Genomic DNA, 15,548 nt, shown 5'->3' with positions numbered 1-15,548 from the left:
TATCCAGAGGACTAACTGCCACTTCCTAAGTGGTGCTGTTGTAGTATCTTGCTCACACATCACAGAGAAGTCAGATAAATCTTTTCCTTTAAAGGCAGGGCATCTGAGTTTCAAATCACAAATCTACCAGAGAGAAGTCATTTCACCCCTCTGAGCTTTTTTTCTTCATGTGTAATACAGGGACAACAACATGGATGGATTAGGATTGTTGGGGGAATTCTGTAAGAGAGAATAGATAAAACACTAAGCACAGTGCCGGACTCTTCACAAAGCAGACACTCATGATCAGTTTACATTTTATTTCTATGCTGAAAGCAGAAAATTAAGTACACATATCTATCCAACATTTTTTTTTCTTTTTCTTTCAAAGCCAGAGAGATCACAGAGAGGGAGAAGCCGACTCGCTGCTGAGCAGAAAGCCTGATGTGGGGCTCTATCTCAGGACCCTGGGATCATGATCTCAGCCAAAAGCAGCTGCTTAACTGATTGAGCCACCCAGTTGCCCCAACATTTTTGTTTTTTTGGGGGGGGTTTGTTTGTGTTTTAAAGATTTTTTAAAAGATTTTATTTATTTGACAGAGATCACAAGTAGACAGAGAGGCAGGCGGAGAGAGAGAGGGGGAAGCAGGCTCTCCGCTGAGCAAAGAGCCTGATGTGGGGCTCGATCCCAGGACCCTGAGATCATGACCTGAGCCGAAGGCAGAGGCTCAACCCACTGAGCCACTCAGGAGCCCCAACATTTTGTTTTTTATGATTAATGGTCTTCCACAAGATAAGTCAGGCTCAGCTCTTTTCCTTTTGCTGGACTTCTTATACCTCTGTTCTAGGATCTCCTCTGCAATTCCAAACAACTCAAGGATATGGAGCTGTCCCAGAATGAAGACTATTCCTCTGGACTTCTGGCACTTTCTCCTACATGCTTCAGGAAGCTTGCTGTCAGGCAGACCTTCAGTATGGGTTTGCCAGCATAGTAGTTCTTCACTGCAGAAATTGTTTATGATGGGTACAAAGGCAAGCTCTTTGGGAATGTTGCTGGTGCAACAAAGAGTATTTCTGGGTGGCAGATTGCTTCAGCATAAGAAAACAAGATCCTTGACTTTAGATCTACCATGTGCTTCACAGAACTTGGGGAATCTTGTCAATGGCTGCTATGACAATGTGTACCACAATCAGTGTGGGATCAAATTCTTTATTTCTTTCTTTAAGATTTTTTTTTTTTTAATTTGACAGAGATCACAGGCAGGCAGAGAGAGAGAGAGGAGGAAGCAGACTCCCCGCGGAGCAAAGCCCGATGCGGGGCTCGATCCCAGGACCCTGAGATCATGACCTGAGCCAAAAGCAGAGGCTTTAACCCACTGAGACACCCAGGCGCCCCGGGAACAAATTCTTGAAGAAATGTGTCAATTGCATTAACAGTGGTCATGTGAATCTTTTTTGCAATCATGTGCACTTGGACCATCATTTATGCAGCTAAGGATATAGCATGTGCACCATGACAATGTTGCTAGCTGCTCTGAAAGAACTGAATCATCTTTTGGCAGAGCAAACATGACACGACAGTCGTGGCAATCCCTGAGGAAAGTGCACACAGAATGTTGAGCACTGCATGATACAAACAAAGTTGATGTTGTAGGTCATCAGTAATGGGTAGTATGGGAGATTCTGGTTTTCCATATCTGTGTGGTAGCCATGGAACTGCAGTATCAGAGCCAGGGGTAATAGCAAATGGTATCTCCAAAAATAGCTCCCTTAAAGCTGGCAGATGGCACAGAGGACTGTGGTACAGATTGTCATAGCAGCACTAAGCCCTCTCTATCCAACCACTTTTAATTATACAATTTTGCTTTTGGGACTTTCATTTAAAAAAAAAACACAACTGTGCAATAAAAACTGTTTGTTTGCTTTTAAAATAACAGTGTCTCTTTTACTCGAGATGAAAATAAAAATAAACTCACTGGAAAACAAAGTTTTGCAATTCAAATCATTTCAGCATCTTCTAAGACTCATCACTCTGCCCCTTTCCATTTTCTGACTTCGCTTCCAAACTCTCCCCTTCTCCTTCCATAGGGTGCAACACACACACACAGGCACACAGCATCTGACAATTCTCCACAAGTGCCTCAAGACCATCTGGTCTTCCAAATCGGGATCTTTAGCCTGACTCCACCCCCGCGGCCCCAATCTCTCCTGTTCAGCTTCTCCCAAGGAGCCAGACAAACGGTAACAGCTCTTATTTGTTCTGTGCTCTACAGCTGGCAAAGTGCAAGGGCAATTTCTGGGTGTACAAGGTAAGGGTAGGTGAGGCCATTAGTTAATCCTTGCCACAAATACTTCACACTGCCAGGCTGTGGGATAGCCAGGCACAGAGGATGATGAGGGAGCAGAAGTCTGGCTGAAAACAAAGCAAAAGCTGGCACCTTGCACTCCCTCTCCACCCACTCCCCTTGGTAGTATGTGTGACATTCCTCAGGCACCTCTGGCTGCCCTAAAAGAAAAACAAATAGTTAACTTGCAGAGATCACAATCCTGCAAGGCAGGAGTCTCCCTTGGTTTACAAATGTCCTTGAGATTTACAACAAAGAAGTTACCTTATCAATAGCCCAATTTCCAGAGGCACATAACTCAGTTCCTCAAGCCCTAATGTCACCATCCCCTCCATAAACAAAACTGAAGGAGGCGGAGGTAGAAGGAAAAGTAAATAAAGTTAAATTTCTTCTAAACCCAAATCTCACTAACAAGGACGCTTGATAGCAGGAATGTAACATTCCACGAGGAGACTCCCAATTGTCTTTATGTTAGTGCCTCATTAGAGGGAAAGCGGCCTTGGCTTGATAGTAACCAGGCCTTCAATATCCTGACAGTCTTCTTTACCCCAATAGCTCTTCTGAATACCCCTTTGTCCTCATATACCCAACTCCTATGTATATAACCAGCCACGCCTCACACCCCCGGGGGCAGCAGTCCCGGTTCTCTAATAAACCACCTTTTTGCACCAAAGACGTCTTAAGAATTCTTTCTTAGCCGTTGGCTCCGAACCTCACCCCAATGAACCTACCTAGGTTCAAGAACTTCATGGAGACATACGAAGTCAGTTGGGTAGAGACTCCTCCCTCAGCCTTCCAAGGAAATTGTTTGCAGTGACGCTTAGGAAGTTCTCAAATCACTCACTATGGTGAAATGGTCAGGCCTTCAGCTTTGTGAGAAGAGGACGGCATTGTCTTTTTTGAGGTTTAACAGGAGGCAGGAAAAGATCTTTGGTTAGTCAAGGGAAGACAGGTGCTTTTCTTCTTGCTCTTGAGAAGCCAGCATTTATAAATTGTCTCCTTTCGCTGGGATCATTCCAATGCAGCAATGAAACCTTTGAGCCTGAATAATCCCCTGAGCATTGTTTTTTTTTTTTTTTTTAAAGATTTTATTTATTGACAGAGAGAAATCACAAGTAGATGGAGAGGCAGGCAGAGAGAGAGAGAGGGAAGCAGGCTCCCCGCTGAGCAGAGAGTCCGACGCGGAACTCGGGACGCGGAACTCGATCCCAGGACCCTGAGATCATGACCTGAGCCGAAGGCAGCGGCCCAACCCACTGAGCCACCCAGGCGCCCCTCCCCTGAGCATTGTTTAGAGTCAAGACTAACTAAAAGTCTGGGTACTTTCAAGTAGGTCCCTGACACCCTTTGAAGTGGGCGTGCCCGCCCGCTGGGACTCCTCAAAAGCACACAGGTGTAGCGGGGTGAGGAGGGGGCGGCGGAACGAAGAGGAAGGGATTTCAATCCGCACGCCTGAAGGTGTAGGCCTGGACCCGGTGTTGCAAGGAGTTGGGGGTGGGGAATTCGGCCCGGAAGCCTGTCAGCGGGGCGCATCGAGCCCCCACCCCCGCAGCGGCCCGGGCTCCTCCCGTGGACCTGGGTCACAAAGGCGGTTGCCAGGCGCCGGGTGGAGAGAAAGATGCGGCTGGGAAACAGCGGCCGCCACTCTGGAGCGTGCGGCCCACCGAGTTCAGCAGGTGAGCCCCCGGCCCGGATGGTGGGACCGGGCCCGGGCTCCCACCGCCACCTCCGCCTCGGGCCACAGCTGTCTGGCCCCCACCCTCGGTTAGGGACCCCCGGGGGACAAGCCCCTTCTTCCCGCTGGGAGGGGGAGTCTCCCCACTCCAGGCAGCTCCAGCCTCTCTGGATCAGGATCGCAGTTCACAATTCACAAGGACCTCAGCTGCATTTGGACGCTTACGTCCCCTTTCCCAGGTGGGGAAATCGAGGGACTCGGTTTCTTGGAACGGGAGGACCGTATGAAAGGGAAGACTTTTTGGCCAGGAGTACAAGGTGTTCCCTATTTGGGAACTATTAAAGCAGCCTGAAGACTTCCAAGGTTCAAACCCTCTTGGAGTAGAGGACAGTGATTTCCGGGTAGTGGGAAAAGAGGGGCGAATCGTCTTTATTTAAACTTTAGGTGGAAGTGGCTTAAAGGTCTGGGGTCAGAAGCCCTCTCTCATCCCCAGGTTGGCTCTGTCCAGTAGTTAAGGCGGGATCTTTGATAAAAAGCCTTTTGCCTCTGGCCCTATTTGCTCTTAGGAGGGGAGTCAGGAAAAGGATCCTGGGATTAAATAATCTTTTTGGTCATATACTGAGAAATTAACACCCTTCACACACCACCTTGCTGAGGTGCTGTACCAGAGGAGCCCTGATCTTGGAAGTATTCTCAGGGTGATAATATCAAGCATCAGAAGACTTTCATAGTCTGCTTGTAATAGATAACCATCCCCTCATTGTCAGTTTCTCATCCTAAAGCAGTCCAGATATTTGAACACAGTAAGTGAAGGAGTGTAGAGATAAGGAGAGACATAACATTTGAAAGAAAACAATAAATCTCCTTTATACTAACCACTGTCAGGGACAAGTCTTCTGGTTTGATATGACATCAACTCTTTTTTAAAAATGAACTTTACTGTTTTACTGTGGTGGAGGAGTCAACTTTTCACAGCATTTCCTGGGCAATTACTGGATGGGATGGGATCAGATCTGCTGCTGTTAACCTTTTGTGGGAGAAGAGAGAAGGGGCAGAGAAATATACTTGGCTGGAAAGAAAAGGGAACTGTTATGCCCCTTAACATAATAGGTAGGTGTTCAAAAAACGTTAGCTTCTTCTGAATTCAGTAAAACCTTTTATCTATTGGCAATTTTAAAGTAGAATGATGGAAAATCCAAATTCTACTTAAATAAATTTTTAGTTAGAAACATCATCCCAGCCTTTTGCTTTTTCTTCAAAGGGGGTAAGAACCAGGATCTTAACCACTAGTTCTCCCATAACAAATGAAAAACAAGACAAAACACACCTAGGAGAAGTAGGAAAATCTTTAAGACCATCCTTTGGAAACTTTTCTTCCTCCTAGTCTGGTGTAATTCCTCTGAGGTAGTACATAAGTAGTTCAGGGCCCTGAGAGAGCTGTTGCCCTTATGTCAGACAACGGGTTTTTAGGGCCAAGAGGCAACTGTCTCCATAATTAATAACGAAACCTAAGTTCCTTAAAAGGAATGGCATAAGTTCTCAAACTGTGAGTGCATCAGAATCCCCTGGAGGGTTTGTTCAAATGCAGATTGCAAGCTCTACCCCCAGTTTCTGATTCTGTAGTTCTGAGGTAGGGCCCAAGAACATGCATTTCTACATTTCCATATGATACTGAAGCTGCTAGTGCCAGGATCACATTTTGAGGACCACTGGTATAAAGTACCAGGAATTAGAGTCACAATATTTGGCAAGACATGGCTTTTCTGAGCTTCTAGCCACAAATAATGTCTCATCATGAAGTGCCAGCAGCCTCTGCCACCTCAGAGGTGTAGATTCTATCTTTAGTAGTTATCAACACAGCATATGTCCTATTAGTGAACTGGGATATTCCGCTTGGGACAAATCCATTTCCTCACCTGTAAAATAGGTTAAAACCTAACTTCAGAGGCTTGTGATTAGATTCAATAAAGTTTCAGTACACATAGCAGTTGCCAGATTCAATACTTGTTACCAACCACTAATGCCCTTTATCGAATTACTAGTGCCCTTAACATCTATTGGAATCTGTTAATGAGAACTACAAAGTAAGTTAAAGTCAATAATGAAACAAATGAGAATTTAAATGGCCGTGCCCTCACCAAAACCATGCTAGGGAAATTCCATGTTCTGATTCCTCTTCTTTAGGACTGTCAATGGCAGGATACCAGCTCTGGTCACCATGGACCCCACTGGATGAGAGCTTCCAATGGCTGCGGCACACAACACCTACACCTTCTTCAAAGCATCCCTTTAGGGCTTCCCCCTGCTTCCCACATACCCCTTCTGACCTTGAAGTGCAGTTGTGCTTTCAAGAGGTCACTCTAGTTCTAGACAGCCCATTTCTGGAGCCTGGAGTAAGTCCCAAGTTGCCCTGCCACACATCAGAGCTCCGAACCATGAACAACAAGAAAGGGCTGGTCAGAAAGCCCCAGCCTGTCCGTCTCAGTGGAGTGGATTCCGTGTTCGGCAGGGTCATCACAGCTCAGCCACCAAAATGGACTGGGACCTTCAGAGTTTCAGATAAATCAGCCTTTTGCAAAATCATCAGCCGGGAGAACCAGTGGCCTACTGGACTTAAGGAACCTCAGATTCAGATGACAGTGACCATGTGCAAACAGATGCTGCGCTCTATCCTCTTACTGTATGCAACATACAAGAAGTGCACCTTTGCCTTGCAACACTCCAAGTAAAGGGTTCCAATCGGATTCCTCTTCCTCATATCATGTCCTATGCTACGTGCCTGAAGCTTACAGAAACCTGTCCATGTAAAGGAAACTGACATCACTAGAGCCATCTTGCTTTTCTGTCAAGCAGTGACAATTCAGGAACTCCTATGCCACCCCCCCCGCCCCGCCCAAAGGCCAGTGACAGAGCAAAGGAGAACATTTCCACTGTAAAGCTGAACAACATTTAAAAGAGAGTCAAACTAGTGTTGACATGTACATGTGAGAAAGAACCATTAAACCATATATACCAATGAGCCTAGTGTGAACTCACTTAAACATCGAAGACCACAATGAGATGGGGAAACAAAGGGTGTCAAGGAAGGAGATTATGGCTTTCCATGTACATGAGGATGAAGGGGTCAAAAATATACAGACAGGTCAAGGATTAAAAAAATAATAAAAAACAAAGCAAATGATCTCCCCCACCAAATCAACAACCAAAACCCCTAACCAACCACATCCTAGTAACACTGGAGTACAAAAGTGGGTAGTAATATTAGCAAATATTAAAGAATATTTATAGCCTGGTAAGAAAGAACTTGGAAGCAGCAATGAAACTGGGCTTTCTGGCAGAACACAAGAGAGCTCCGCATTTTAGCACTGTTCTAACAAATCTATAGGTGTAACTCAGAATAATGTGGAAATAAACATATATACAAAGTCAACACAAGTTTGATGGTGACTTTTCCCTTTTTATCTTACATCTACATGACCAAAAAAATTTTTTAAAGCAGCCAGAATTATCCTTTTGGACTTTCTTTGGGCATTGACCAGAAATTTGTCATTCCTTCAAAAATATCACAAAGATCTTATCTCAAATAAAGATGATCTTTAGAACAGGAAACATGATTTTAATTGGTAGAACTGATGTGTTGGCACCAGGTCCCATTACTTCTCTGCACAAATCCTAGCTGAATTCCATGTAATTCCTGATTGATGAAGAAAATTCAGAAAGAGGAATGAGGTAGTTGAGGCAGAACTTAAAACAGAATTTATTTGTAAAACTGGTACAATCCTAAATTCTAAGTTTCAAAACTAGCTCTCAAAGACCAGAATCGTGAGTATTCCACAGCAAAGCACCACCACATTTGCCCAGACAGGTAAGTAATGCTACAGTGGAATCCTGAGCCAGGGTCTCTGATGATGTTAGATGACCTATGAAATTCACAATTAAGGTGATTCAGTAAAGCCCACTCTTGTAATGACAGAACAGGATGCTTCCAGTAAGGAAGATAGATACCAGATTTCAAACCCTGAACACAAAAGAGTCTAGCAGAGATGGAGAACAGGCATCCATCTCTCTGCGGTCTAATCGGAGTCACCATCACTCTCCTCACTGTCTTGCTCCTTTTCTCCATCACTTACTTCATCTTCTTCACCATCCTAAGGGGCAAAGGATAATTAGATATTTTAGGTCATCTAGGTGTCCCCATATATTACAATACTGCTCCCACAGGATTTATAACTGTACTGTATCACTGTTAAAACCAATGATAGCTGTTAAGCCACTCATTTTTTCTAAAAAGAACTGAAACGTGCCCATTTTTCTTGTATCATGACCATGGAGGGAGGTCACTGTGATACTGACCTATAACATTCTGCAACTGAACCAAATTCACATGATTTTTATTTTTATTTATTTATTTTTTTAATATTTTATTTATTTATTTGACAGAGAGAAATCACAAGTAGATGGAGAGGCAGGCAGAGAGAGAGAGAGGGAAGCAGGCTCTCTGCTGAGCAGAGAGCCCGATGCGGGACTCGATCCCAGGACTCTGAGATCATGACCTGAGCTGAAGGCAGCGGCTTAACCCACTGAGCCACCCAGGCGCCCCACATGATTTTTAAATAAGCCATTGTCTTCCACTCAATACAGAATGAAATGTTTGCTAAATTAAGAATTCTGGTATATCTCAATAAGGAATTTAGCATAAAATCCTTTGGTTTGCAACTCTAACCTGGGAGGTTTGCTTACCAGAGTACCATCTGCTTCAAAAATTTTTAATGAGAACAAGGTAGAGGTATATACTATATAAATAATAAAAGTATTTTTCATGCTAAATGATCTTTCTGCATTAGCCTCAAACTGCATTGTAGAGAGGCTTCACAGCAGGGGTTCTTAAATCTGAGCTTCTTGGTGTCCAAAACCCATGTAAATTTAAAGAGAATTTTTAAAACATAATACATTTTCCTACAGCTTTCTTCAAAGTCTTGAAAGTGGCCCAGAAAAGAACAAGGACCCTTACTCTATACTCTAGTATAGTCCCTAGTGAATGCAGCTTTTGATTCTATGCTTTCACCAAATGCATTTATATTTCTATTTTATGTATTCAAACCACATATTTAAATGTTTTAACTTATTCTCAGTACTCAGAGAACATTCAACCTTTTCTCCCCTCTAAAATTATTTCAGATATGAATTTAATATGAATAACGAAAGGGAATTTTTAACTCTGTAACATATGCCACAACTTGAGATACTCTTCTGGCCCCCAAAGAATTCATATAAAAACAGAAGTTTTTCTGGAGAGAATGGAGATGGGCACAGATTATAAACATAAGTAGGGAGGGGTGCCTGGCTGGCTCAGCTGGAAGGACAGGTAACTTTTGATCTCAGTTCAAGCCCCAGGTACAGTGTAGAGATAACTAAAATAAATAAGTAAACTTAAATAAAAAATTAGCAGTAAAAGTTCTATACTTTCTACTGACTTAGAATAAGTAACAAAATGCAACAAGCCATTGCACACTTATGCAGAGATACCTCCGTTGCTTTGCTCTTGGAGACCTGGGATGCTGTATCATCCTCACTTTCCTCGGAGTTCTGGGACATAATCTCTTCACCCTAAATGTGAATGGGCCAAGACATATGGTGGGTTATAATTATCATATTTGGGGTCTCAAGAGGAGAAAGGCTTAGTTTACAGGCAATGAAAGATAATATTCTAGGCATTCTACATGGTCAAACACAGACATCAACCTGTGATCTAGCACCTAGAGAAGTGATAATCAACCCAAGGTTTCTGAGATATGTGTGGGACTAATAGAATATGTAGTTTTGCAACTAGTCCACTGTTGTATTCTAGTATCATACTAGATGTTACAAGGCCAGGGTATATTGGTGACTCTTTCAGTAAATGTTGAGTACTGTTGAGATTTCCCAAAGACCTTAAAGTACATGACCACCAATACACCAACTACAAATGGCCATGTTGAGGCTGAAAGATAGTATACAAAGTGGTTTAAGAACATCAGCTTTGGGGGCACCTGGGTGGCTCAGTGGGTTAAGCCGCTGCCTTCGGCTCGGGTCATGATCTCGGAGTCCTGGGATCGAGTCCCGCATCAGGCTCTCTGCTCAGCAGAGAGCCTGCTTCCCTCTCTCTCTCTCTGCCTGCCCCTCCATCTACTTGTGATTTCTCTCTGTCAAATAAATAAATAAAATCTTAAAAAAAAAAAAAAGAACATCAGCTTTGTATCATTTCAGTTTGGACTCAAACCCTGGCACTTCTCACTTATTGCTGAATGACTTTAGGTAAGTTACTTAACACCTTTAAGGTTTAGTTTTCTCATGGAAACAACAGTATTGTTTTATTACAGTACTTTGTTTAATAGTATTGTGGAAATAATATCTCATAGAGCAAATGTGAAGAAAGGAAACTAAGTCTCCAGGGTGCTATTCCTTTCATATATAAGATTATAAGCCCCTCAGCTATTATAAACATGAATGAGAAGGGCTTGGATTCTATATGAAAATTGCTAAAACTCAGGGCGCCTGGGTGGCTCAGTCGTTAAGCGTCTGCCGTCAGCTCAGGTCACAATCTCAGGGTCCTGGGATTGAGCCCCACATCAGACTCCCTACTCACTGGGAAGTCTGCTTCTCCTTCTCCCTCTCTCTGCCTGCTACTCCCCCTGCTTGTGTGCTTTCTATCTCTTTAAAATAAATAAAAAAATAAAATATTTTTAAAAAAGAAAAGAAAAGAAAATTGCTAAAACTCCAAAGCAGTATTCTAAGCCATAGAAGATTTTAGCCAGACAGTTCAAGGACCTTAGAAATGTTTATTTGTTAAAATTAGGCAGAGAATAATTTCAGAAATAAGACAGAGTGTTTCAGAAAAGACCCAAAATAATTTTTTAAAAAGTCTGTCCACATAAACAAATGTTATTATGAATCTACCCTCAGTAGTACTTACAGCAGGAGCCCACTCTGGCCAAGGAGAGAGGTTTTATTGATCTGCCTCTTCTATCTCTGAGGCCTTGTTGTTATAGTGGTATGGCTAGGAGGAGGGGTAGAACCCATGACTAAGACCAGAAGCATGACTAAGACCCATGACTAAGACCTAATTTTAAGAGCTAAATGGCCACAGCCTTAAGAGAAAGGCAGTCTTTTAGAGAGAACAAGGCTTAGCTGACCTCCTTGACATACTTCTGATGCTCTCACAGAGAGTGGGAATAGATTATCTTGGGCTGGGCCCTAGGCTTACCTGCAAGTCCCGATTTTTGAGGTTGCCCAGCCAGAAAGCCTCCCTGCAATTGTTGAAGATAAGCATGGCTTTCACTCTGCAAACTAAAAGCTCCAGGGTCTTTTTGAGCAAGGGCACATGTTTGGTGAGTTTCGTGTCCTGGTGAATCTAAATGGAAACAAATGCACCAACTCATCTGGATTTATCATTATGCTTTCACATTCCTATATAGAAACTTCTGAGTTCCCTGATATCCTGAACACTGAATAAGAGCATAAGTCCTCCCAGTATAGGCCTGAGACCTGTTCCATTGAATAGTAGTTTGGCAGAATACTCTGAAGAGAATGGAAGCTCTCCTTCAAGATAAAAGAGTCTAGAGAACATATGACCAACACCTTAGGTCCTTCATAACCTCTTCTTGACCAATTATCAATGAATTTACATGAAATATTCTTGAAAATGTATTATACTGATATTAAACAACAGAGTATCCCTATTTAGCTAGGGGTTCTTAAAATTCCCCTGTTTAGCAACTTCTAAAGTTAGAACTGGGGAGGAAGAGAGCAATAGAAACTGGACTGAGAAAGACTTTGGTTTGCCCATGACTACAGAGCTCTATGGTTCTGTGTTTCTTCAGACAAAAAGTGACAACGGTTCAACTGTAGGCTTTAAGTGGAAAAATCCTCTAATGGTAAAATGTTCTCACAAGAGACAGATGTGTTCCTTGACAAGTAAATAGTACAGCTGAAAAGCTTTGAATATGGCTGGTTTTAGAACCACCTCTTGTCTCTAGCAGAGATTCATCACTTACATAATATTCCTCCCACCCAGAGTACTTTATAGAAGCAACACGTCCACCAACATTCTCTCTCTCTCTCACCAAAGAGAAGCTTTAGAGGAAAGAGTGGTACGGAGTTTGAGTCAAACTTTAGATGCAGAAACTGCCCTCTACATGACTGCCCAATTTCAACTAGCAACTAAGGATCTGACCACTCTGAATTAAACTGCCTTTAGACAGATGGTCTCAAAAACAAAGACTAAAGAAGGGTTAAAAAGGAGAAGGAACTGGAGCCTGTAGATCTCCTAATCACACAGCAGATTAAGCCAACAGGTGGGCTGGTGCCATGACCTACTTTCCTTCTTACCTTGGAATGCCCACACAGGTGATGAAGCAGCCTCGTATCCAGCTGGAAGGTTTCCAGTAAGCTCAGAACATCCTCCTACAACCAACCATATTACAAATGCCATATTAAATGCTCTCATTTCATCTTAGATGCAACCAAGCGCTCCAAAGAGGATAAACTCCATAAGTTCCAACTGTGTATTAGCAATCATCTCAATTTGGCCCTCGAAGCTAGGGCTAACTAGTTATCCCCCCCTTTCTCTTTCTAGATTATGAGGAACCAGCACCAACAAACACTGTGAGACTGTCTTGCAAACTTGCTAAATATGTGTAAGAAATCATCACCTTTGTTTCTATCTTTATTTTATTTTACTACTATAACCCTGGATCTCACTTGGCCAAAAAAACCTCTCTAGACTACCTATTACAGGAGCACCTGGTGGCTCAGTCAGTTAAGCATCTGACTTTGGCTCAAGTCATGATCTCAGAGTCCTGGGATCAAGCCCTGCATCAGGCTCCCTGCTCAGTGGGGAGTCGGCTTCTCCCTCTTCATCTCTCCCTGCCACTCCCCCTGCTCGTGCTCTCTCTAATGAATAAATAAAATCTTTAGGGGCACCTGGGTGGCTCATTGGGTTAAGCCTCTGCCTTCAGCTCAGGTCATGATCTCAGGGTCCTGGGATCAAGCCCTGCATCGGGCTTTCTGCTCAGCAGGGAGACTGCCTCCCTCTCTCTCTCTGCCTGCCTCTCTTGCCTACTTGTGATCTCTCTGTCAAATAAATAAAATCTTTATAAAAAAAAATCTTAAAAAAAAATTCTGCATGTTAAAAAAGACTACCCATTAAAATAGCAAAGAGTTTATGACACAAATGGCATGATTATTATTATTGTTGTTATTATTCCTGAGGGTAGACCTAGATAAGTGCAAAGAAATAAGCAAATGACATGCTGATATGTGAGGTCCTGGGAGTGTAACAAGACAACAAAATCCAGCTAAAAGGAGTGACAACCCTCAGATCCCATATAGAAGTAGAAGGGTGGGTTTAATCAGAGTGTATCTGAAGTTCAGCCTACTTTGGAATATTCAGTCCACTATGGGCATCTCTGGTGATAGGGGAAGTGGACCAAAGGAGCCAGAGTAGAATTGTGGCCCAGAACCTGGGCAAGGGAATTGCCCACACTCCTAGCCTATAAGCCACTATGGATAGATCTTCTAAGTAACTGTACAGAGCACATCTTTCTTCTATGAGCTCAGTTCTTACCCGGTGTTTTCTAAAACTGAAGTCGAGGAGCGGCATACACTGCTTCAGAAATGCTTCCACAAAGAGGCGCCCATACTGAAGAAGAGGAGAGACAACTGGTGATGACCTCTACTGAGGTCTTTCACATGAAGGGCTCCTACCTCAGGAAGCAGAGCATCACCCAGCCCCGGAGTTTTCTTTTCTTATTTATATATATAAGAAATAAATTGGGAAGAGTCCAAAAGGTTAATTTGGAGAACGTAAGCTTAATGCAAAAACTAAATGGGCCTGTTAACTAAACCTCAGAGTTAGGCAGACTTTTCTACCCTAGACAGAGCCAATGGGCAGAGACCTTGCTCACTATAAGAAAGGGGGCATAGAAAACAGGTGGACCAGCTGTCAGAGAACCACTTACTTCCCAAAGGAAAAACTGTGTAGAGCTGAGGAAGCATATAACCAACTGCCAAATTTACTAATCAGGTAAATCACTACCCCTACTCACTCATCTTCCAGGGTGGAGTAAAGAAGAGAGGAGCCAGGGGTAACAAGACGGGGAGCCATCTACTTGAAGGAACCATAAGGAGATCGAAAGACACATTCTCCTCACAACATACCCTAACTCCTAACCCAACATCAAATCTAGGCCTAATCTGGACTCTCTCTTTGGGAGAGAAGTTGGGAGATTATTGGGATACCAGCTTCCACATTCATGAGGCCAGCCATGGGCTTTAAAAAGAGGAATCAGGGGTGCCTGGGTAGCACAGTCAGGTAAGCATCCAAATCTCAAATCTTGATTTCAGTTCAGCTCATGATCTCAGGGTCATGAGCTCGAACCCTGCATCAGGCCCCACACTCAGAGTGGGGTCTAGTTAAAACTCTCTCCCTTTCCCTCTGCCCTTCCACCCTGCGTGTGTGCATGCTCTTTCTCGCTCTCAAATAAATCTTTAAAAATAAATAAAATAGGGGTTCCTGGGTGGCTCAGTGGGTTAAGCCTCTGCCTTCAGCTCAGGTCATGATCTCAGGGTCCTGGGATGGAGCCCTGCATTGGGCTCTCTGCTCGGCGGGGAGCCTGCTTCCCCTGCCCCCGTCTGCCTCTCTTCCTACTTGTGATCTCTCTCTGTCCAATAAATAAATCTTAAAAAATATTTAAAAAGTAAACATTTTAAAAATATATAAATAAATAAAATAAAGTAAAATAATAAAAAGAGGAATCACCTACCACTCCTTCCTCCCTCTTGCCTGGGAAGGAATGGCAACGAGTGACTACTGCTCCTGAAGTCAGCTGTCCCGAAGCAACTCCCCATAGTTCTCAGACTCAGACCAAAAGTTTTCAGACTCAGAGGAAAAGTTTTCCCACACTAGTCATCCCACCAGTGTGGGAAAAAAATATATCCACTATCTTTTTTAAACGACCACCTGTTAACACTGATTCTGAAAACTCTGGCTTGTAGGGCAAAGTATTAAGCAACCCCTTTCAGCTGAGGCCATTTGTAGAAAGATCCACAGAAGAATAGATACTAAAGAGGACCAGGTCAACCTCTCACCTTCAAACATACATGTAGAACAGGACGGCTATCAAATACCTGGAGACACAAAAGATAAGAAACCAAAGCTGAGGTCTGCTCCTTTCAGCACCCCCAGCCTCTTCCCCATTGTGCACAGTACAGCTCTTGGTGTCATAGAGAATTCTAAAATGAAGCAGGCATGTCAACAAATAAATTAATTATGAAACAAAATAAAGTAATCACTATCACTGAGGTTCAAAAAAAAGGAATTAGGGAAGCAAAGAAGAGTAAGAAATTGATTCTAACAGGGTATTAAGAAGATGGCATTATAGGGTGCCTGGGTGGCTCAGTTGGTTAAGTCATGATCCTGGGGTCCTGGATCAAGTCCCACATAGGGCTCCCAGCTTAGCGAGGAGTCTGCTTCTCTCTGTGACCTCCTCCCTTCTCATGCTCTCTCTCAC

At 43.3% G+C, this 15,548-nt stretch overlaps 2 protein-coding genes across 8 annotated transcripts in view; one reads left to right on the top strand and one right to left on the bottom strand.

Moving 5' to 3' along the window:
- Nucleotides 1-3,866: 3,866 nt before the first annotated feature.
- FANCD2OS (FANCD2 opposite strand) lies at nt 3,867-7,578 on the top strand. Of its 2 annotated transcripts, none has more exons than XM_004738511.3 (2): nt 3,867-4,000; nt 6,184-7,578. In XM_004738511.3, the coding sequence occupies exons 1-2, from the start codon at nt 3,943-3,945 to the stop codon at nt 6,726-6,728; spliced, it is 603 nt and encodes a 200-aa protein (XP_004738568.1). In that variant the 5' UTR covers nt 3,867-3,942; the 3' UTR covers nt 6,729-7,578. The 2 variants fall into 2 exon arrangements, with proteins under 2 accessions (XP_004738568.1, XP_004738569.1); XM_004738512.3 differs by having other exon boundaries at nt 3,930-4,238; nt 6,184-7,577.
- A 154-nt stretch (nt 7,579-7,732) lies between these two features.
- FANCD2 (FA complementation group D2) overlaps nt 7,733-15,548 on the bottom strand; it is a 59,202-nt gene continuing 51,386 nt past the window's right edge. For 5 of the 6 annotated variants that reach the window (XM_004738506.3, XM_004738505.3, XM_004738507.3 and 2 more), the window contains 6 exons: nt 15,127-15,165; nt 13,604-13,678; nt 12,367-12,441; nt 11,243-11,389; nt 9,526-9,606; nt 7,733-8,147 (listed from right to left, as the gene is read on the bottom strand). In XM_004738506.3, coding sequence (XP_004738563.1) covers nt 8,073-8,147; nt 9,526-9,606; nt 11,243-11,389; nt 12,367-12,441; nt 13,604-13,678; nt 15,127-15,165 — 492 coding nt within the window. In that variant the 3' untranslated portion in view covers nt 7,733-8,072. The remainder of the gene's footprint in view (nt 8,148-9,525; nt 9,607-11,242; nt 11,390-12,366; nt 12,442-13,603; nt 13,679-15,126; nt 15,166-15,548) is intronic. The other variant, XM_013054486.2, reaches the window with a different exon arrangement.

This window comes from Mustela putorius, unplaced genomic scaffold, assembly GCF_011764305.1.
Source record: "Mustela putorius furo isolate JIRA1106 unplaced genomic scaffold, ASM1176430v1.1 tig00003850_pilon_pilon_pilon, whole genome shotgun sequence".
NCBI lineage: Eukaryota > Metazoa > Chordata > Mammalia > Carnivora > Mustelidae > Mustela > Mustela putorius.
Note: the sequence above shows the minus strand (reverse complement) of the source record. Positions and strands in the feature narration are given on the sequence as shown.

Coding starts and splice junctions, on each gene's coding strand:
- FANCD2OS (XM_004738511.3), top strand. CDS start 3,943: ATGCGGCTGGGAAACAGCGGCCGCCACTCTGGAGCGTGCGGCCCACCG. Junction 4,001..6,183: donor CGGCCCACCGAGTTCAGCAG/GTGAGCCCCCGG, acceptor CCTCTTCTTTAG/GACTGTCAATGGCAGGATAC.